The sequence below is a fragment of the Brachyhypopomus gauderio genome, chromosome 18 (assembly GCF_052324685.1).
Source record: "Brachyhypopomus gauderio isolate BG-103 chromosome 18, BGAUD_0.2, whole genome shotgun sequence".
Lineage (NCBI taxonomy): Eukaryota > Metazoa > Chordata > Actinopteri > Gymnotiformes > Hypopomidae > Brachyhypopomus > Brachyhypopomus gauderio.
Window position 1 is genome coordinate 743,433 of NC_135228.1, and position 22,726 is coordinate 766,158.

Consider the following 22,726-nt stretch of genomic DNA (forward strand, 5'->3'; position numbering starts at 1 on the left):
GTGGTGGTGATTCTGGAGAGTGTGCTGGCCTGCCACTTTTTTTTGCCTTGACCTGCACTTTTCAGAGATGTTGCTACATAAGCTTGAAATCGCTGTAGTGCCATTGGTTCTTTGTTGGGATTTAGAGTCTTCTGATGTCGCCGATAGAGGTTCCATGCATTGATGAGTGTAATTATGATGATGTGCCACCAGATGTACATGTACCATCATCGAGACTTTAAGTTGAATTTATACAGAGCAGACAGCATGTCAAGGAGATTGACGCCTCCCATGAACCTGTTGTACATTTCAACAATAGCTGGCCTTGGAACCACAATGTGTGTTTTAGATTTCCGGTCCCATCGTTTCACACTTCCAATTGGTTCTGTACCAACATAAGAAGAAATGAGGTTCACAGGCTTGTTGTCCATCCATCTTACAATGATGGTGTTGTTTTGATTGACTCTGTAGTCAAATGAGCCTCTTCCCATTTTTTTCAGCTCTTTTTCATCCATCAAGGTACAGTCTTTGACTCTGTTCATTCTGACAGTACCAATGAAGTGGATTCCCCTCTCTCTGAGGTGGTCGACTAGAGGCAATGAAGTAAAAAAATTGTTTGCAAATACCTTGTGATTTCTGTGTCCTGGAAGTGTGGATGTCATTTTTAGAACAACCTCTCCTGTAACACCAACATCTGACTTCTCTTTAGTCTTGAGGTTCTGCGCCTTGATAAACATCAAAATCATAAAGGAAGCCATTTTGTCCAGCACGGCCCCACATTTTGAATCCCCACTTTTTGCAGGCATGTATACACGCAGATGAGATTTTCCTTTGAAGGGTACCATAATTTCATCTACTGCATGACACTCTTCTGGAGGAACAAGGAGAAACTGATCTCGAAGGTTCTGGAGCCATGACCTCAGTTTCCACAGTTTGTCCTTCATTGATTCATCTGTTGCACTCTGGTTGTCTTGGAAGTGAATAACTTAGTAATTTCAGGAATCTGTCACGAGACATCACATCAGCAACAGGGGCATACCTGGTTTCTAATTCCCAATAAACTCGGACATTGGGCATCTGCAATAAACCCATGTGGAAGTACATACCCAAAACCTGTTCAATTTCCTTGCTTGTTGTATTTACAGACTTGCCATGTTGCTGTACACTGTACAGGTTGGTTTCATGTGTGATGTAATTCAGCATTTCATCTGTAACAAACTGTTTGAAATACATGTATGGTGACATGTCCAAAATAGCCTATTTTGATGCACTAAATGCTCATCACACATCATTATTCATGTCATACCTTAGATTGCTTTAATTTATCACACTTTGCTTGAAACTTTCCCACCACTCCTTACGATGCTAGCTGCCAAAATGCTATGGTAAATAAATAGCATTCAAACACTAGTATTTCACTCATAGCCCAGTAGGGGGCTCAAAAACATTTCTTGGAAGAGATGTATGTTTCTATTTCTATTGGTCATTTTTATGCGATAGCTTTTGAAAGAGGTGGGTCCAAATATCACGTATCATATATGATACGCAAGGCTCTACAGGGTTAATTAAGTTTAACGTGCTGGTGCAAAAACGCGCAAAGTTACAAAATTCGAGAGGTGCATGACCTCGGGAATCGACAGCGCGCACAGGCGGAGCCACTGCGATTGCGTCATTTTCCCCACGCGGACCCTCGCCAATTGTGTGCGCTGCAGTGACTTCGTGGGCTACCGTTGCATTGTGTAGTGTAGTGTTTGTGCATGCAAAATACCAGCGGGCAGCTGTGGCCTGCGGGCCGGTTCTAATATTAATTAAATATCATCCAGGGGGCCATAGATAATCAGTTCGTGGGCCGGATCTGGCCCACGGGTCTTGACTTTGACATGTGCTGTAGATGAACATGGATATCTATTTAGAATAGTAATTAGGCTTCTCAAATTTATTATTTGTAATGTGTACCAAATTAGCCTTGATAAATAAATTTTATCAGACATGAATAGCTTAAAACACTGCACGTTACAGCTTATTTTTATCTGAATGTAAAGGGCAAAACATTTTATTAACCCTTATATGGTCCAAGGGTCTGTGGGACCCATTTTTAAAAAATCAGCTTAAAAAAATTCTACAATTTTTTTTTTTTCAAACTGAGATTCATTGGTCCTTGGCTCATTTTCTGTGAGCAACATAAATCAGAAAATATTTTCAATGACCACCCCCCCGTACCCCCCCCTTCACATTTGTATTACATACAGGGTCCACTGGGCCCTGGGCTAGTCAAAGTGGGCAATCAACATTGGGTTGGGTAGTTGATAGTCGTCTGTATGACTTTAAAGGATATACAAACAAAGGACAGAGGAGTTTGGCATGCAAAGGTGAGCAACCATCAACACTTTTGATGGTTGTCACATCAGGGGTTGATTGCATATAGTCAGACAGCAGACGAAGAATCTCTATAGAGACAAAGGGGTGAGATCTGAAAGAAGCATCTTTTCTCTCAGCCCTCATTATCCCTCCCTCCTCTCTGGACCTGTGTGTGTGTGTGTGTGTGTGTGTGTGTGTGTGTGTGTGTGTGTGTGTGTGTGTGTGTGTATGTATGTGTGTGTGAGTGTGTGTTTCATCCAATCATGGGGACATGATGCTATAAATGCTAAAAATGCTATAAAAGATGGCAAAGCGATTCTCAGTTCAGACTGCCTTACAGCTGCTATTGGAAGAGACAGAGGATTTTGATGGTGATTCAGAAGAAGAAATTTCAGGATCACATTTCTGAAATATCATAGTCTGATAGTGATAATGAAAAGGAGGATGAGCAGCAGCCAGCTCCGTTAGCACCAGCCCGTCAGCAGCTAGCCATAGGACCAGCCTGTCAGCCAGCATGATTTATGATTCATTTCCTTATTGTGTTACATTTTAATAAAAAAGTAACTAATAAATAAATGAGAGCAAACTAATTTAACATATGTATTGTTTATTTTACTTGCAATTGGGCTAAATCTGCTGATTATTTTAACAAAAAATGCAATGGGTCCCCCACACCCTGCTGGACCCCTAGAAGGTAGACCACGCCCGGATCTCATCAGGGTTAAATGCCTTTCCTTAAAAAAAATATCCAGTCAATACCAAGCTAACTGGGTAAACATTAGGTTGTTATAAGTAACACACTAACTGTGACGCTAAGTTTGTAACGTTATGTCAGCGAGAAGTGAAAAGCATACAGACAGGCGGAGAAATTATTGTCAAATGAACAGTGCTGGACAGTAACGAAGTAAATGTAATTCGTTACTGTACTTAAGTAACATTTCCATGTATCTGTACTTTACTCAAGTACTTTTATTTAAGACTTTATACTTTTACTTCACTACATTTCAAAGCGAAACTTTTTACTTTTCAATTCATTACATTTATACAAACATCTCGTTCCTTTTTTATATTTGAATCAATGCTTAATAAAATACAGAAAGGTCAAAGTGTACCGTGTCACAGACTATAACCAATCAGCGCTCAGATTTGTACGCTAATTGGCTGAGGATCTGACATGGCTGCAACAGATGACTTCCCCCAACACCCCTGGCCTTATTTAGCCGAATTGTTCGAATTCATCGAAAAAAATAATAATTCGTATTCCTTCAAGTGTCTCCTCTGCATTCCGAAGAACACATCGTTGTCATCATTTATGAACTCGCCGTGTAACTTAAAAAAAACACATCGAGGTAAGTTCGCCATTAGAGTAGTACTACCAACAGGGTGGTTTATATACCCCAGTTAATTATATCTCATTGAAATACACTACATTTAACAGATGCTTTTATCCAAAGCAATGTGCTAGTACCCAAATTGCAATCTGTGGAGATGCTAAGCGCCAGTTTAACACAGGAGACTCCCACATCAAACGTTAAAGCCGGGGACACATACATGCAAATTTGGTCAAGCGAAGCGAACTTCACAATTCATTCCTATGAGGGAGGTGAAGGCAAGCAAATATGAGCGAAGCAAAATTATTCAAATTATTATTAAAATTATGATTATATTAATTATATATTAATTTTCAATTTTTTGAAGGCATTCCGAATGTATGGAGAACAGGATGAAAACAACAATGCCACTGTTTCAGATGAGTCTGAAGATGATGGGGAGGAGATGGGTGATGAAGACCAACATTTGGAAGGTGAAGTGGATTTTGTCGACGCCCCAGCTATCTTAAATGAAGATGACGGCCTGCTATTTCAGTTCCCAAAACATCACAGATGCGCCTGCTACCTGCTAAATCTGGTCTCAGTGGATGCTGAAAAGGCAACTTCACATGATTCTTACAAACGGCTGTCAAGATCAACATTTTCAAAATGTAATACACTGTGGCATAAGTGCAGACGAGGTACAACTGCTGCGCAGATGGTGGAAAATGTGTGCAAAATTCAGCTAATCCATCCCAATGCAACAAGGTGGAATTCATTGCTTCTTGCAGTCGAGAGAATCCTGCGCATTGTGAAAGATCAGGGAGAGGGAGCTCTGAGGACCCTATTCACTGCACTCAAGTTGCCCAGGTAAGTACTATTTTTGGACATTCTGCATGCTTTCTTTGCTTCAAATGTATTTTTGTTTGTGAAGTTCTTCATAATCTGTAAGAATTGTGCTCCACCAGTAAGGTTATTATTATAAACATTATTACAGACTTGAAGCCCACAAGAAAGACATCACATGCTATATCTATACATAACATTACAGTATAATAGACATATATTTTTAAAGGAAGGCTGATATGCACTCATACAGTGTTCCCCAGATCATAGACGAATACGCTTCTGAGCATTAAGCTAATTTGTAGAGCGGTCCAGCCTGCTCATGAACTTACAAGGTTCCTCAGCTGGGCCATAAAAATGGTTAAATTTGGAGTATGTATCAATCCCAACATTGCATATAGAACATCTATGATTCTATGATGGGCCTAAAAATTGTCACCCTTGCACACAGTGCAGTACTTTGAGACACACACGCGCAAACACACAGTAAAACATGTGACCCCATCAATTGATGTTTTGTCGTTGTCTTTTATGTTGAGCTCAGTTGAAATTGCCTTTCTGAAGGAGTATGCCAGAACCATGGGACCAGTCAGCAAAGCCCTCAACATTCTTCAAAGAGAAAGTGATGTTCAGATGGGATGGCTCCTGCCTACTTTGACGCTCCTCATCACAAAGCTCAACAAAATCTGCATCACTAGCAGATACTGCAAGCCATTGGTGGATGCCGTTCAAGAGGGCCTGCAGCACTGCTTTGCAAACATGCTTGTGGAACCCGAATTCATTGCTGCTGCCATCCTTGTCCCAAAGTTTAAGACATCATGAACGTATGACGAAGACCTCATACAACGAGGCAAGTCAACATTTAATTATCTTTTTTTATGCCAGAAAAGGAGTAATGTTAACTAGTCACACACACACACACACACACACACACACACACACACACAAATTAATAATCTAATTATTTGTTGACATGTCTATTTCAGGCATGGACTACATCAAGGGCCATCTGGAATAAGACTCTGCCCACCTGTCCCCAGCTAATGGTTCCAATGAATCAGATGATGAGGACTTCTTTGCTAGCTTCAAGAAGTCTGCTGGTCAAGAAGGTGTGAAGCAATTAGAGGGTTACCTTGCCTCAAAGATTGAACACAAGGATGTACTGAAGTTGTACCCTGCTGTATGCAAGCTGTCTTTGAAGCTTAACACGGCCTTGCCTGCATCAGCAGCGTGTGAGCACCTGTTCAGTACAGCAGGGCTCATTTTCAGTCCTAGGCAGTGCTTCATTTGTAAATCAAATGATGCCGGATTGCAAACAGCGGCATGAGACAAGGGGTCACTGAGGCCAACAATGTCATCGGATCGCACACAAAACGCAATGCTTAGGCGCACAAATGTCAAAATAACAAGCCAATTCGTATATATAAATTACTTTTAAATGATTTACGTGTGTTTTATAAGTGTTTTAAGTGCAGAAGTGCATTTTAAGTGCATTTTCAAGTACTTTAGCCTAAATTCCAGCAATTTACAAATCTGAAACACAAAGCAACATTAAAATTTGTCAGGTAAATGTTCCTTCCCCTGTTTTTGAGAGGTGTTTCTTAATACTACCACATATCGTTTTGGAGAGCACTGCATAGAATGTAATGCGGCAAGTATAAATGCCTCCTCCGTTCGCAGAGGTTCGCGCGAGGTGTGCGGAGGCGCGCGCTACAGTCACTCGCGAAAGTATAACTAGCTTTATAGGGGAGACGCCTAAAGGCATCGCTAAAAAGGAGAGCTCTTATGTGATTTAGGAAGCCTGAATGTGGATCTTGTGTCTTTTATAGAATTATTTGTTCAAAATTGGTTCAACGCAGACAGATTTCTTCATAACTTATAATTAGTAGGCTTGAAAGTTACCGGATCGAGGCAGACAGTTCCCGGAACGCACCCTTCAAAATGAAAGAGTTCCCGGATCCTGTTCCGGCAGGATCCGTCTCAAATTAAGCCCTGGTCCTAGGTGAGCACGGCTAGATGCAAAAAAATTTGTTGAGGTTGGTCAATATCTATGTAGCCTTGTGAGTACACCCCTCACATTTTTGCAGATTTGTAAGTCTATCTTTTCATAGGACAACATGGCTGTACGCTTATTGGCACTTCCTGTCATTAACCCTTATATGGTCCAAGGGTCTGTGGGACCCATTTTTTAAAAATCAGCTTAAAAAAATTCTACAATTTTTTTTTTTTCAAACTGAGATTCATTGGTCCTTGGCTCATTTTCTGTGAGCAACATAAATCAGAAAATATTTTCAATGACCACCCCCCCGTACCCCCCCCTTCACATTTGTATTACATACAGGGTCCAGGGTCCACTGGGCCCTGGGCTAGTCAAAGTGGGCAATCAACATTGGGTTGGGTAGTTGATAGTCGTCTGTATGACTTTAAAGGATATACAAACAAAGGACAGAGGAGTTTGGCATGCAAAGGTGAGCAACCATCAACACTTTTGATGGTTGTCACATCAGGGGTTGATTGCATATTGTCAGACAGCAGACGAAGAATCTCTATAGAGACAAAGGGGTGAGATCTGAAAGAAGCATCTTTTCTCTCAGCCCTCATTATCCCTCCCTCCTCTCTGGAACTGTGTGTGTGTGTGTGTGTGTGTGTGTGTGTGTGTGTGTGTGTGTGTGTGTGTGTGTGTGTGTGTGTGTGTGTTTCATCCAATCATGGGGACATGATGCTATAAATGCTAAAAATGCTAAAAATGCTATAAAAGATGGCAAAGCGATTCTCAGTTCAGACTGCCTTACAGCTGCTATTGGAAGAGACAGAGGATTTTGATGGTGATTCAGAAGAAGAAATTTCAGGATCACATTTCTGAAATATCAGAGTCTGATAGTGATAATGAAAAGGAGGATGAGCAGCAGCCAGCTCCGTTAGCACCAGCCCGTCAGCAGCTAGCCATAGGACCAGCCTGTCAGCCAGCATGATTTATGATTCATTTCCTTATTGTGTTACATTTTAATAAAAAAGTAACTAATAAATAAATGAGAGCAAACTAATTTAACATATGTATTGTTTATTTTACTTGCAATTGGGCTAAATCTGCTGATTATTTTAACAAAAAATGCAATGGGTCCCCCACGCCCAGCTGGACCCCAAGAAGGTAGACCACACCCGGATCTCATCAGGGTTAAGCTTAGCACAGTGGGTTCTAGGGCTTTCTCTCATGCTGCACCTAACCTTTGGAATTCACTACCTTATCATATTCGGATGCTGGATTCAATCGCAGAGTTTAAATCTGCTTTAAAAACTCATATTTTTAAAATTGCTTATTCATTTAATTGACTGTGTTTATTTTATTGTATTTTTTACAAAGTGGATTGTTTATATATTCTCTGTATGGGCTTACTGTTTATTGTTATTTTAATGTGAGTTGTAAGGTGACCTTGAGTGACTTGAAAGGCGCCATTAAATAAAATTTATTATTATTATTATTATTATTATTAGTGAAATTTCAGTGAAAAATAAATTGAAGCAGTTATATTTTGCCCTCAGTTAATGAATAAGTTTAAATAAATAAATTAAATAATTCCTTGTTTGATAATTCGTTATTGTAAAAAAAAAAAAAAAATTATATAGCTTACATTTGTTACCTGAGTTTTATTTTGAAACATGACATTCATTGTGACAAGCATTGTGGGTAGCATAACGGAAATAAAGAAAAAGGCTGTAGCCAGCATGCGAATGAATTGCAGCCTAGTTATGTCCCTCTGCCGTCTCAATCCTCCCCTAAGCCTTCAGAGAGCAATGGCTGTAAGTTTATTAGTGTTTTGAGATTATTTTGATTACCTTGTGTGTTTCATGTTTGTTGGAGATCGTTTTGTAGCTTGTTGTTTCCTGCTAGCATGCTGTAGTTACTGAATTAGCATTTCAAAGCAACTATTTTTAGGCATTTTAACGAGCTCATTGACATAACGATGAATCGATTTTTCTGTTACCTTATTTCTGATTACAAAATAATGTATGTTTTTTCCTTTCTTGTTTCTGTACATTTCAGTTTCACTCAACCTTTTAGAGCCAGGAGTTCTTAAAGCATGTAATAAAGAGAAAAGTGGCTCATGAAAGCGAGTTTGGCTTGCTGTTGATCTACGTTCACATACAGCATAGGGTATCAACACGTAGTGGTAACAGTAAAGGTTATATAAGTTGCATGATGGCTACTGTTAACTTTAATGTTGTCCCATGAAAAGATAAACTTACAAATCTGCAGAAATGTGAGGGGTGGGTGTACTTCTGTGACACACTGTATGCAGCCCATCCATCCACATATTCAGTTTACCCAAACATGCATACAACCCTTCCAAACACACACACAGACACACTCTTATAAGGTTTCCATTCTATTAATCTCAAGCACTGTTATTGTCTTCATATAATCGCCTCTTCAAATCTTAGGTAATGTTTATAGTGAATGATTTATCAGTTGTGTTTTTATTGATTTTCATCAGTTGTGATGGTGTTTGTTATTTGTTATTCGTTTTTTGACAACTGAAATAAATGAAAAATTAAATAATGAAGCTTGAATGAATGCTTTTTGTGTTGTTGCTTCAAAAGCACTCTCAGTCCCCCCCGTGTTTTTGCTCAGTGCACCAGTGTGGAGAGCCCCAACATCAGCGCCACTCCAGTTATACCGGCCCCGTATCAGGACCTCGCGGAAGTGTTTAGTGCCGCCAAGGCCACACAGCTGCCACCACACTGGCCATGGGACTGTCACATCACCCTAAGGCAGGCACGACTCCTCCGCGTGGTCGAGTCTATCCACTATCTCAAAACGAGGAGCAGGTCATGAGTCTGTACATAAAGGAGGCTCTCGCGCAGGGCTATATAACTCCCTCCACCTCTCCCGCCTCAGCCAGCGTCTTCTTCGTAAAGAAGAAGGAGGGGGGTCTGAGGCCATGTGTGGATTACCGAGGGCTCAATTCCCTCTTGGTGAATTTTGCCTACCCGCTGCCGCTAGTGCCTTCGGTGCTGGAGCAGTTAAGGTCGGCTAAAGTCTTCACCAAACTGGATCTACGCAGCGCCTACAACCTTATTCGCGTTCGCGAGGGTGACGAATGGAAGACGACGTTTAGTACCTCTACGGGGCTCTATGGCGTCTTGCCTTATGGCTTGGCCTCTGCTCCATCGTTCTTCCAGGCGTTCATTAATGAGGTCTTAAGGGAATAGCTGAATAGATGTGTGGTCGCCTACATCGACGACATTTTGATCTATTCATCATCCCCAGATCAACATGTGCATGATGTACGGGCTGTCCTGGGCACACTCCTGCGAAATAACCTGTATTACAAGCTGGAGAAGTGCGAGTTTCATCTCAGTGAGGTGAACTTCCTGTGCTACACCATCAGGCCAGGCTCCGTGCACATACAGCCTGGGAAGGTGGAGGCGGTCATGAAATGGACGCAGCCTCACACATGGCACGAGTTGCAGAGGTTTCTGGGCTTCGCAAATTTTTATAGGTTAATTCGCGTTTATAGCCAGATCGCAGAGCCTCTGACTGACATGCTACGAGGGGGAGGTACCAAGCTTCGCTGGACAGAGAAAGCGACAAGAGCATTCAACCAGCTGAAACAAGCGTTTATAGAGGAGTCGGTCTTGCACCAACCTGACCCAAACCATCCCTTTATAGTGAAGGTGGACGCCTCTAACGTAGGAGTAGGTGCGGTGCTTTCCCAGCGGCAGAAGAAGCATAGCTCCCTCCGCCCCGTAGACTTTTATTCCAAGAAGCTCACTGCTGCCAAACGTAACTATGGGGTGGGAGACCATGAGTTACTGGCAATGCGTAAGGCTTTCGGTGAGTGGCGTCATTGGCTGGAGGGAGCTAAACATCCATTCACCATGCTTACTGACCACAAGAACCTGAAATACATCAGGACCACTAAAAGGATGAATGCCCGCTAAGCCAGGTGGTCTCTGTTCTTTTCTCGCTTTCGATTCCAGGTGACGTACCAGCTGGGGGAGAAGAACCAGCGTGCGGATGCGCTGTCCAGGTCCTTTCCTGGCATTACCGAGTCTACGAGCAATGAGCCTGTGCTAACCCCTGAGTGTTTTGTAGGAGCGTTGGAGTGGAAAATAGACCGAGCGATTGAGGCAGCGAACCAGCATCCCAGCTGTCCACCACACCGCAAGTACGCCCCCCGCGCAGCGCCCTCATTAGCTGGGCACACACGTCTGTGGGGATAGGGCATCCCGGAGTCTCGAAAACAGCCCGCTACTGGTGGCCGGGGCTTCATAGGGATGTACTCCATCAGGTGGCATCTTGCGCGGTGTGTGCGCGCTGCAAGGTACCACATACTCCTCCTGTGGGTAAGCTCCTCCCTCTCCCTACACCAAGGCAACCGTGGACGCACATCACTCTAGACTTCGTCACGGATCTCCCCCCTTCTGAGGAGAATACGATCATTATGGTGGTGAGTGACCGCTTCTCGAAGATTATTTGTTTTCTCCCCCTGCGTAGCCTGCCCACCGCGTGGGAGACGGCGGAACTCTTGTTTCGGCACGTATTTCGGCAGTTTGGTCTGCCTGAGGATATCGTGTCGGACAGAGGACCGCAGTTCACCTCGCGGGAGTTTCTGTCCAAGCTCAACATCACAGTTAGCCTAACTTCTGGTTACCATCCTCAGGCTAACGGACAGGTGGAGCGTCCAAATCAGGAGGTGGGAAAGTTCTTGCGCACCTACTGCAGCAAGCACACAGACACGTGGTGCGCCCTTCTGCCTTACCATGCCAGCACGGGGATGACGCCATTTGAGTGCGTACTCGGTCGCCAGCCACCGCTCTACCCCTGGAACGCCGCCTCCTCAGACCAACCCATCGTCGAGTAGTGGTGCCGGAGAAGCGAGCGGGTATGGAAGGACACCCATCAGCAGCTGACCGAGGCTATCAGGCGGTTCAAGCGAAAGGCAGACTGTCGAAGGGGAGAGGCTCCATCTTATCAGGTGGGAAATAAGGTGTGGGTTTCCACCGGAGATGGACGCTTGGGGAAGAGAGGTAAGCTGAGTGAGCGATATCAAATCAAATCAAATATATTTGTATAGCGCTTTTCACAACATATGTTGTCACAAAGCTTTTTACAGGATTTACAAGGTTAACAATACTATGGGTCCAAATCCCTAATGAGCAAGCCCAAGGTGACAGTGGCAAGGAAAAACTCCCTAGATGGTGGGGAATAGGAAGAAACCTTAGGAGGACCAAGACTCAAAAGGGAACCCATCCTCCATTGGGCGGCCCGTTAACACACAATTAGATATGCGGGCCCGTACGTCATATTGAGGCGCATAAACCCAGTTACCTTTCGTATCAGCCTGCCCGAAGACGGGCGCGTCTCGCACGCTTTTTACGTGTCCGCCCTCAAGCCCTACAGAGAAGGTGCTCTGGAGGAGACCATGAACACGACTCCACCCTCGCCGCTGCAGCTCTCGGACGGACCCGCCTACCTCGTTGAGAGGCTACTAGACTCGCGGTGCAGAAGAGGAGGAATGCAGTACTTGGTGGACTGGATTGGATACGAGCCGGAGGAGCGTTCCTAGATACCAGCTTCTCAAGTGGTAGGCCCCTCCCTTATCGCCGACTTCCACAGGGAGCATCCTGACCGGCCGGCTCCCTGACGACGAAGAAGACCGCGTGGGAGTCGACGGGACGGGTCCTTGGGGAGGGGCTCTGTCACGGTGAGGGGGTCACCACCGGAGGGCGCGTGTCCCGGCCAGCAGCTGATCCCAGCACACACCCCCGAGCACGCAATCACTCCCACCATCCCGTTCACCCGAATACTAACACCTGTACGCAATTATGTTTCTCTTTTTTAAGCCCACAGGTCGTTCGGTCCAGTGCTGCACATTACCCCGCTGGAAGCCACACTGGACCTCTCTAGCTCATCATTGCAAGCTACCTACGTCCTTTGTTTTCGTTTAATGCCAGTTTTCGTTGTCTGTTTTCATTACCGTTGTCATGGAGAATAAACTCCCTTCATTTCAACCTGCGCCTCCGGCTGCCTGTGTCCCGATGCCCCCGGCATCACACTAGGCAAATGTAAAGCACTGTTTCGTTGTTCACCTGTTGATCGAGTAGGCCTAGGGGTTTTGATGTGACGCTAAGAAAAAAAAAGAATTACTTTTACTTTAAATTTTCTAATAAATGGATGAGGACTCAGACGAGGTTAAAATGATTGATTTAGACAAAAATCACACAGACATGAGAGTATCATTCAAGCATGACACTCTGAAGGCAAGAGGGCAGTCCTCTTCCTTTTATACAGTTCAGCAGTTCTAACAGGCAAGTTATTAGCACAGCATGTACCAAAACACAGGTATCCAGCAGGCTACTTTTGTCTGACATGTATGCATTTCCTAATATGGACTCCCCTAGAGTTAGTGGAAGAAACTGGTGTATCAATAAGACACTGAATTCCCAGAATAGTGGTCTAGTGACACTCAGCTGACAAAGTGCTCTGACCCTCTGCACTTTGCCTGACCTGCGCCATAGTATGCCTAACATGAGCTAAACATGGTTACACTGAATCACACTAAGTCAGTATGTAGTCCTTCTGCTTAGCCAGAATGGACAAATACTAAATCAAAGTTTATAATCTCTTATAATAACTAAACATAATCGAATCATGATAATTAATCAATAATCAATTATTTCTGTCACACTTTTGAATGCATATGCGACTTAAGTGCGACTCGAGTACGAGTCCCCATCTCTGGTCTTAGTCCTCTCCTTTCCGAGTTCTGCCCCCTTATTTTGGCTTGACTTTAGAAGTCATGCCACATGCCATGTCTGATCTCAAAATTCCACTACATGCACTGATATCGTAACAACTAGGAGAGAGGGCTGAACGCAAGTGCGGCCTGAACAATGATTTAATGACAAAACTGATACATATACACAAAACAAAAATAACTGGGGGAACATGGCTAAAGAAAAGGAAAGACATTAACAAGCATATAACTAGAAAAACCAAAATCACACCAAGTACAACTGAATGAAAATATCAAAGAACAGAGTACAAACAAGCTAAATATACAGAGACGACCAAGATTCCAACTGGTATACAAGCATGAGGTACTTACAATAACCGACAACACAAGAGACTAAACACAAGACTTAATAAGACTTAAATACACTAACCAAACAAGGGACTCAACAAGACACAGCAGAAAGCAATAACGAGGGGGCAGAGAACAAGGCAGGGGAGTGAAGACAGACACAACTAGGAAATTTCAAAATAAAAGACACAAACAGACATGACTGACAGGAGGGAGGCAGGACTGACAGAACCCCCCTCCAAGGCGCGCCGTGCCGCTCCAAGGCGCGCAACCAAACTCAAACAAAAAAAACCAATATCAGGCACAGATAGGAGGAAACAAACCAGGAAACGAAGGACAAGCTGGGAGCTGGGGAGAAGGCATTGAGGGGAACGCAGCAGGAACAGAGGACCTAGGGGCAAAAAAAGAAGGCTCAGGCTGTTGACCGTGTCTTTGTTTATAGGCTCCCTGTTCACCTGTGTTCCTCCTTACCTGGTTGTCTACCTTTGTTTGGTTCTTGTTCCTTTAATAAATTACCTTAAAACGCCTGCTCAACCTGCACATAACATCAGTGTTTCACCTGTTTCATCAACCAATTATATTATAGAATTCCTGAAATGTATATTTACATGTAGAATTCTCTGAGAAAGCATTTCTTTTTACCCTTAATAAATGAGTGCACTACGTAGAGACTCACTGTGTACTGTGATGTTGACAGGATGACTGCTTCCTCCAGATTCAGATTGACACCAGTACACTCCAGTGTGGTATGTGAAGAGGGGGCCGATAGTGCATGTAGATCTTGTAACTGATCCCAAGAGTGATGAACAATCTGACACACTCCCACTCTCACTGTGTGTGTATCGTATCACTCTCCATCCAGTAGAGTTACTCTGTCCCTCACAGCTCAGTGTGAGAGACTCACCATGAAAGTGTTGAGTTCTGTTGGGACTGATGATCAGAAACACTGAACCAGATGCACCTTACAAACAGAAAATACAATTTCGGTGTGTTATTATGACAGTTTGAGTGATACATGTTTAATTACTTAATCATGTAATTAACACATTCAACATGGAAATGTCCAGTTTTATAGGTCATTTATGTAATGGACATGCAAAGGTAGCAACTTGTTTTACAACTATTAATTAATTTGTTATAACTAACGTCATCGTCTAATCATTGTTTAAGTAATGAAAACATTCAACACAAAAACATGGAGTTTTAAAAGCTCGTTCGTGCAATGAATATGCAAGGTTTTACACCTATTACCAGACTTATGAAGTTGGATTCATATCTCTGTGCATCAGTAGCGAACCGTGACCATTAAACCTGGGCCCGCTACCCCCCTCCCCCCTGAAAAAAAATTGTTTCCTCTCTTAATAAACTGCAATAAAGAATAAAGAAATAACTGAGATGACAGTACAGCTTTAGAAACGCAATAAACAATAATATCTGTACTAGATAACTTCTTAAGCAAAATAAGTTTCCAAACAAAATAAGGTTCACAGCTCCGTGGTTCTCGGAAGCGGAATATGTAAACAAGGACATCAAAGGGATGAATCGAAACTAGCTAGCAGTGGTATGCTAACGACAGCTAGCGTCGCCACAGCGGGCGGAAATTATCATACAGTTAAGCCCGCCCATTAAGAGGGAAGATATGATTGGTCAATTTTGCTGTCATTTAAAACTGGTATTGCGCTGAATTATAACTGCCAGGCCCTCTGTAAACGAACAGCGGGCATCACAGTCCTGATAGGCGGAGACACAGGCTCACAGGCTTCCACTTAACCCCTCACCTTCCAACACAGATTGAATAGACACGGTTGAATAATTTTTTTGCTTACATTTTTGTAATTGTTTAGATGTTGGTTGTAAAAATGTGAGTAGATAAAATAAAATTGGATAATTATAATGTTTTAAGAATATTTTAGGCCCTCTGAGAGGGCGTAGAGGGCCCTGACGGTTCCCCACTGCTGTGCATAATGTTCAGAAAGTCCTGTGAATTATTCGGTAATTTGATTAAAGCCTTGGGAAAAAAGAAGATCCATGTATTTTGGGAGGCTCACAGTTCCAGCAGGTGGCTACCAGAGGGAGACACTGACCCAGGAACTAGTCAGGGCTCATAAGTCTGATTCCCCTCAGGTGGGTCCACCTTCTGTGAAGACGGGTATACAAACTAATACATCCCGTGTCAGAAAATGAAGACAATTTGGTCAAGTGCTGTCAAAAGCAGGCAGGATAAAACGCCAATAAACTAAGGCAGTGTGCATGTAACAAACACACACAGGCAAACAGAAACTGAGACAATGAAACCAAACTGCATCTACATAAACACTCACACACAGTAGTAAAAATGAAACTCATAGGATGCGGAAAACAACCCGCAAAATAAAACTCAACCAGAAAAACCAACAGAAAATAAACGTGGAATACTCGACACATAAAAGATGAAGCTCAACCGTATAGGCACGGCAGGGAAATAATAAAGGCAACAGAAAGAATGCAGAAAAAACTCAACACATGAAAATGAAACTAAGGACGCCAGGGGAAGTAACTTGCAGCAGGCAAACGCCGCAACAAAACAAAACCCTTCCCAAAATAAATGATAAACTGATAGGAAGAGAAACAGCTGGAGGAAAACTTGAGGTAGGCCAGTAAGTGGCGCAGGAGATAGACACTCGAATAAGTAATAGGGAAAGGCAGAGAAAAGAGAGAACATGAGATAGAGACAGAGAGAGAGAGAGAGAGAAACAGTAAGGTGGCAAGACACCTTGACAATGAGAACGCAACGTAGTGACTGAGGAAACAGAGAAAGGGCTGAGAGCGTAATGGACAAGCCAAAATGAATCAGCAGTGATCCGTCACAACAAGCTACCTTAAGAAGCCATGACAACAGCTGATTACCGCTGACTGCACTTGTTAAGCCAGGCACTGACTTGGGAGTCCCCAGTAGCAGCTGGAGGAGTAGCACCCGAGCCAGTCCTGACACCTTCTCTAAGATGCTTGACAAAACACAAACACTTGGTGTAGGTTACATGTACCCAAGCTTGAAGGTAAATTATATCAGTTGTTTCTGGTTCTCTTGAGTCTTTCCCTTCCCTGTCCTATGAGGGTCTTGTGCTCCTTGTGCCTGTGTTAAAGTTCTGGGAGTAGTTCAGGCTACCCTCAGTGCTTTCAATTGTTCATCTGTCTTCTCCTGTCAACCACTCCATCTCTCTGACGGCTCTGTGGTTTCAGACCAGATTGTGGGCACTAGCACTGACCCACATTTGAGTCCTAGCCGTGAGGTTCCTCCCTTTTGTTTACACCTCTTGTGCCTTGTAGGCATGAGTGAGGTTTGATCCACTTGTAAACCCAATCTGTCTGGTTGGGCGAATCAGTTGTCCCCCTCGTGTCTCCACCAAGCACTCCTCTACCTTCTGTGATCTTCTCACTGGTTTTGTACTCTCTAATGGTACATTGGGCTGAGTTGTGCTCTCCTGCTGCCTCTGTTCCTGGTTATAATCCCTGTTCTGTTACTCACCGCAGTTCGATTTCCCCTCAGGTGTCTTTCCCTTTTCTCTTGCTCTATCATTGTTTGGTTCCTCTAGGAGGGTTTCCTTCTAATGTGTTAATGTCCAGTGCGGTTCCTCCTGCTGCCACAAGGAGGAGCTTGTCCAGGTCCAGGCCGAGCTCCCATAATCAGCAGTGATGTGCCACAACTGTCTTCTTTGCTACTTTAGGAGGATAGCTGTGGCAACTCACTGCTGAATTTGGTCTCCATGCCGAACGTTTTGTTAGCTAGTTCTACTCTCAGTCTCGAGTTTCGTCTCCCTGGGGTGTGTCACCGCCCTGCCTCTCTGTGATCCTTTGCTCATTCGAGGACTTTACTTCTGCACCGCTTCCTGGCCTCTCACAAGTTTTCTACCACTGTTATTTCTATGTCCAGTTTGGTTTTGGTTTGGGATGTTTTGTTCTTTGCTGTCTATTTTGTTATTTCCCCTGGCATCTTTTGTTTGTTAGGCTTTACATTCTCATTTTACGCATTGAGTTTTTCGTGTTCTTGTAGATCAAGTTTGGTATTTTTCCCTGTGTGTTTTATGGTCAAGGTCTGATTTCATGCATTGATTTATTCTGCATATGTTTTCATTTGTTTTGTTTCTGCTGTCTCCCTTGGAGTTTTCACCAGGAGTCTCGCTGTACAATGGTAGTCCTTTGTTTATTTAGTATCGCGAACCAGCACTTAGGTTCACTCCGTCTCTTTAACCCGCGGTGGATTCCGCTGTTGGATCCAACCGCGTCACGCATTTAGATGCATGTAAAAAATAAAATAAAACAGTATTCAATGTTCTACCTTCTTTGAATATCGGCTGTATTATTTGATAGATTATCTGATGGATTACATTCTAAGCAGGCAGAGCTCTGAAGCAGCTCAACCCAGTTCCCTCTGTGCCTCTCACTGTTTATGGCCAGTTTTGCACAGGCCCTTGTTTCATTTCTGTTCTTATATTTTGTTTTCACATTTTTACATGAAACATAACCCTTTGCACCAGAATTGTGTATCTGCCAATTCACATTCTTTTATTTCCTCACCAGTGATCCACAGTGGCTGTGGGTTGCTGTACTGTGTCTGATTGGCTGGTTCTCCTCTCTCTGCTCTGCACACATAAACTCCTGTGTGATGAAGAGCAGCAGGACTGAGAGTGTAGGAGCCTCCAGCTCCTCTGATGCTGTCGGAGAGGAGATCTACACCATACATCACATGGCCTTTAGTGTCATTTATTGGAGTTAAACCTTCTCTGTAGGGAACAGCTCTGTACCAGCTGAATGTCCATCCTGTAGAGGAGTCTTTGACCTCACAGCTTAGAGTCACTGAGACTCCTTCAGTCAGCCAGCTCTGTGGAGACACACTCAGTACTGCCTGGGGTCTCTCTGTAACACAGGAAATACAAAACCATGAGTCTGCTATTAATGTGTAAATCACAATGTTATGCGTCTTAGCATAAACTCTTTTGAAAATATAACTCATCTGTCAGTACAACACCATCATTGCTGGTCGGAGTGTCACCTCAGACTGAGGAGAACAGGTCACAAGTAGTGAAACCATAAAGACCAGGAAAGAAACAAAAACACCAGAGAGAGACAAATATAAACAAGAACAAGTCCATGATCACAGGAGTAAAAAATATCAGAAAAGTGAACAGAACTCAGCAGTGCAGCCAATGAAAAACTGACAGTGATTCAGAATGGATGAAGGAGGAGAGGAAGATGTACAGGGAGGGTAATGAGAGGATGATGAGGGACAGGTGATGAAGATGAGGGTAACTATGGAGATGAGGAGTATTCAGGGGATGAGGACACCTGGTGTATAAAAGTGGTATTGCTAACAGATGTATGTATGACTGTTTTGTAAATCTGACATGGAGTAGTTCAAACATCTTTCCAGGTGGTCAAATCTGGGATCTTTTGAGTGATTTTGAATAAAAGCCAGTGTTCAGTCTTTGGACAGAACTGTCTCACCCTCCTCTGTACACTCATATCAGTCCTCCACTTCCTGGGTCTTCTGACTACCAGCACCGTCCTCACACACCTGCTGCTCATGCCCAACACACATTTGTCCTGGGTTGGTCTGTTTTTTTGTTTTCATGTATCTGTAGCGTTGTCCAGGACAAGTCAGAAACGGGAACACAGCTGCTTGAGTTTAATAAAACTCAACACAAAATACTAAACCAATTCTATGTGGAACAAGGATGTCACAGACTCTAAACTCATGAGAATACACTGAAACAAAACAAGTCTAACAAGTATCCAAGTGGAAGAAACATACACAAACCTGAACAGTAAATCTCAAGATGCAAGATCACGTTAATTATCACAGCACATAATAGAAAGATACTACGAACAATAACCAACAAGGGAGAATCTTTAAACAGGGTTTAAATACACAGGTAGAACAGGAGACTAAACCATGCCAGGGGCGGACTGGCATACATTGCTACCGGGGATTTCCCCGGTGGGCCGATGGGTTAGTGTGCCGCTGGCCGCCGGTGGTTTAACTCGGCCCGTGGAGGAGCCACTGCCGCGCACTGCGGCCCCGGCCCGTAGTCACGCTGCTGTTTAACGGTGTTATTACCTCCCCCGCTCCAGTCAGACTAACCTGCTCAGCGCGGCCGCGGACTGGGCCAGCTGATGCGGGCTGACGGTATGCAGCGGAGATCAGAAAAAAAAACAACTTGTCCCAGAAAATCCGGAACGGACTACCAAAACATACAGCAATTTTAATTGTAAATAACGTTATTTTAAATGTACTGCTGTCGCCTCTGCAACGTCTAAGGCACCATGTACAAATTACCTTAACACGGTTAACACGGATGCAAGTGGCGGTCTTAAAGGTTCCAGAGCACTGCGCACTGTTTTTTTAAGCTATTGAAATTCTTAGATTAAAACTAACCACCACAAATAGGTAAGAGGAAGAAATACCCACGTTAGAGTTGTAGGTCGTTCTTTAGGATGCACTTTGTGTAAAACAACTTGTTTGGTAGTCTTATGATTATATGACTATTTAAAAGCCACTATGTGGCTTTGTAATCATATTATTGCTGGAATTAATATTGTCCATATGACAATAAACGCAGTCATATACACTACGTGTCATGTATAGATTCATATACAGTATACACACACACACACATATATATATATATATATGTATATACCTGTTGTCTGTTCCATTTGCACAAGAGCAGATAAAATTAATTCACAATCAGTGTTGCTTCCTATCTGAACACGAAGTGTGGATGACTTGGAGTTACATTGTGTTGTTTAAGTGTTCCCTTTATTTTTTATATATAGTGGGCCAGTCTGTCAGGAACTCCCGGGCCAATTTTCCTCCCCAGTCCGCCCCTGAACCATGCACAGGCAAAAGCACTAAAAAGTTGTGGGCTTACAAATGAACAAGCATGAACAAACTACAATGACATCACAAGCACATGGAAACCAAGACAAAAGCACATGGAACACCAAAACAAAGAAGAAGAGGACAGCCATGATAGCCACTGATAGGGGGGAGAAGTCATTTGTTACATTATCTGAGATTTATGTTCATGAATCCTGATTTCAGATAGTTTTCTCTTTTTCTTTTGTCTCATTATGTTTACTTTGTGAATTTTATGCTGGTGTCCTACAAACTATTTTGTGTATTGGTTGTGGGTTTTGATATACAGATTGTTTTCTTTTTTCTGTGTTTTTATATCTTCTGTGTTGGAAGTAAAAGATAATGTACTGAATGTATTTGAAGTGTCTTACCAGCTACCAGTACTACAGCTGATTCACCTCAGATAAATAAACTCACCAGCACAGAAGCATTGACATGTTCAGGTCATCAAACAATTATTGAATTCCTGAAACAAATATTTCCTAACATTCTCTGAGCAAGTATTTTATTTTCTCCTTCATAAGTGTTTGCACAACATGGAGACTCACTGTGTACTGTGATGTTGATGGAATTACTGCTCCCTCCAGATTCAGAATGACACCAGTACACTCCAGTGTGGGATGTGTAGAGGAAGCTGATGGTGCATGAAGGTCCTGGGCGTGATCTCCAGCCTGATGAACAATCTGTCACACTCCCACTGTATGTGTATCCTCTGACTGTCCATCCAGAACTAATCTGTCCCTCACACCTCAGTGAGAGAGAATCACCTTGAAAGTGTTGTGTTCTGTTGGGACTGATGATCAGAAACACTGGTGGAGAATCACCTTACAAAGAAAAAGTATGTTGTGTTATTATTACAGTCTCATAATTTGTAATCGATAGGTTATTAAACTGGATTATTTATATCTCTTTGCATTTTGTTCAGAAAATACTGTGAATTATTCAGCAATTTGATAAAAGCCTTAGGAAAACAGAGGATCATTGTGTAATTGGTGGCTCACAGTGTCAGCAGGTGGAACTAGTCAGAGCTCATTAGTCTGATTCCCCTCAAGTGGCTCCACCTTCTATAAGTAGCTTCACAAAACAGTCTTTGTGAGGGTTTGGAGTAGGTAACATTTCCCCACTCACACTGGTAACTGGAATTAGGGGTTGCTGATTCACCTCCCAGTCTTCAGTGATCTCCTCACTGGTTTTCTTACTCCCTAATGGTTCAGTTGGTTGAGTTGAGTCTCCTGCTGCCTCTGTTCCTGGTTCTAGTCCCTGTTCTGTTATTCACCCCAATTCTATTTCCCCACAGGTGTCTTTCCCTTTTCTCTTGCTCCATCTCATCAGTGTTTGGTTCATTCTAGGAGTGTTTCCTACTAGAGTGTAAAACACAGGTGCACCGACCACCAGGGTTCATAACCCATGATCACCCTCATGGTCCTGCTGCCCCCCTAGACTTCAATGTGAATAAAATTAACACCACCCATTTAGAGAGATTCATGTAAAATAATCAACAGATCCTTTGTATTCAACCTCCCCTAAATATCTGCACTTAGTGCTAGATTATCTAATATATTATCTGATGAATTACATCGTGTTGATGAACACATTCAACATGGAAATATCCAGTTTTATGGATCCTTTGTGTAATGAATATGCAAAGGTAGCAGTCGGTTTTACACCCATTAATAACTCTATATGTCTGTAGTTTAAGATTTTAGGTTGGATTTATATCTCTATGTATATTCTTCATAAACTACAGTGAATTATTCAGTAAAGTGATTGAAGCCTTATGAAAATAGGGGATCGTTGTGTAATGGGTGGCTTGCAGTGCCAGGAGATGACCACTAGAGGGAGACAATGACCCAGGAACTAGTCATGGCTCATTAGTCTGGTTCCCCTCAGGTGGCTCCATCTTCTATAAGTAGCTTCACAAAACACAGTCTTTGTGAGGACTTGGTGTAGGTTATGTAGTGGACACTACACTACTCACACTCCCTCTTGCAGTTTCCCCTTTGACTGACCTCAACAACACAGTGTGTTATATGACCTGTTATCACTTCCAAAAACCCACACACAGGACCCACAGGACTGAGGAAACCCTTTATCAAACTCACCAGGGCCTTGGTATGAGGAACTATGCCTTCCACCAGGATAGAGGACCCCTGTTTATGAACTTTCTTGTGAGGGCATGCGGTGTCCACCCACATGAGGGTAACCCTAACCCTAGGTTGACCGGAGAGACTAAAAGAGTGAGGTGCAAA

General features: G+C 43.1%; 1 protein-coding gene across 4 annotated transcripts in view; it reads right to left on the reverse strand.

Annotated features, from left to right (window-relative positions):
* LOC143481604 (Fc receptor-like protein 5) overlaps positions 1–22,726 on the reverse strand; it is a 56,729-nt gene that overhangs the window by 26,410 nt on the left and 7,593 nt on the right. For all 4 annotated transcript variants that reach the window (XM_076979677.1, XM_076979678.1, XM_076979676.1 and 1 more), the window contains 3 exons: positions 21,026–21,301; positions 18,137–18,475; positions 14,259–14,543 (listed from right to left, as the gene is read on the reverse strand). In XM_076979677.1, the coding sequence (XP_076835792.1) occupies positions 14,259–14,543; positions 18,137–18,475; positions 21,026–21,301 (900 nt within the window). The remainder of the gene's footprint in view (positions 1–14,258; positions 14,544–18,136; positions 18,476–21,025; positions 21,302–22,726) is intronic.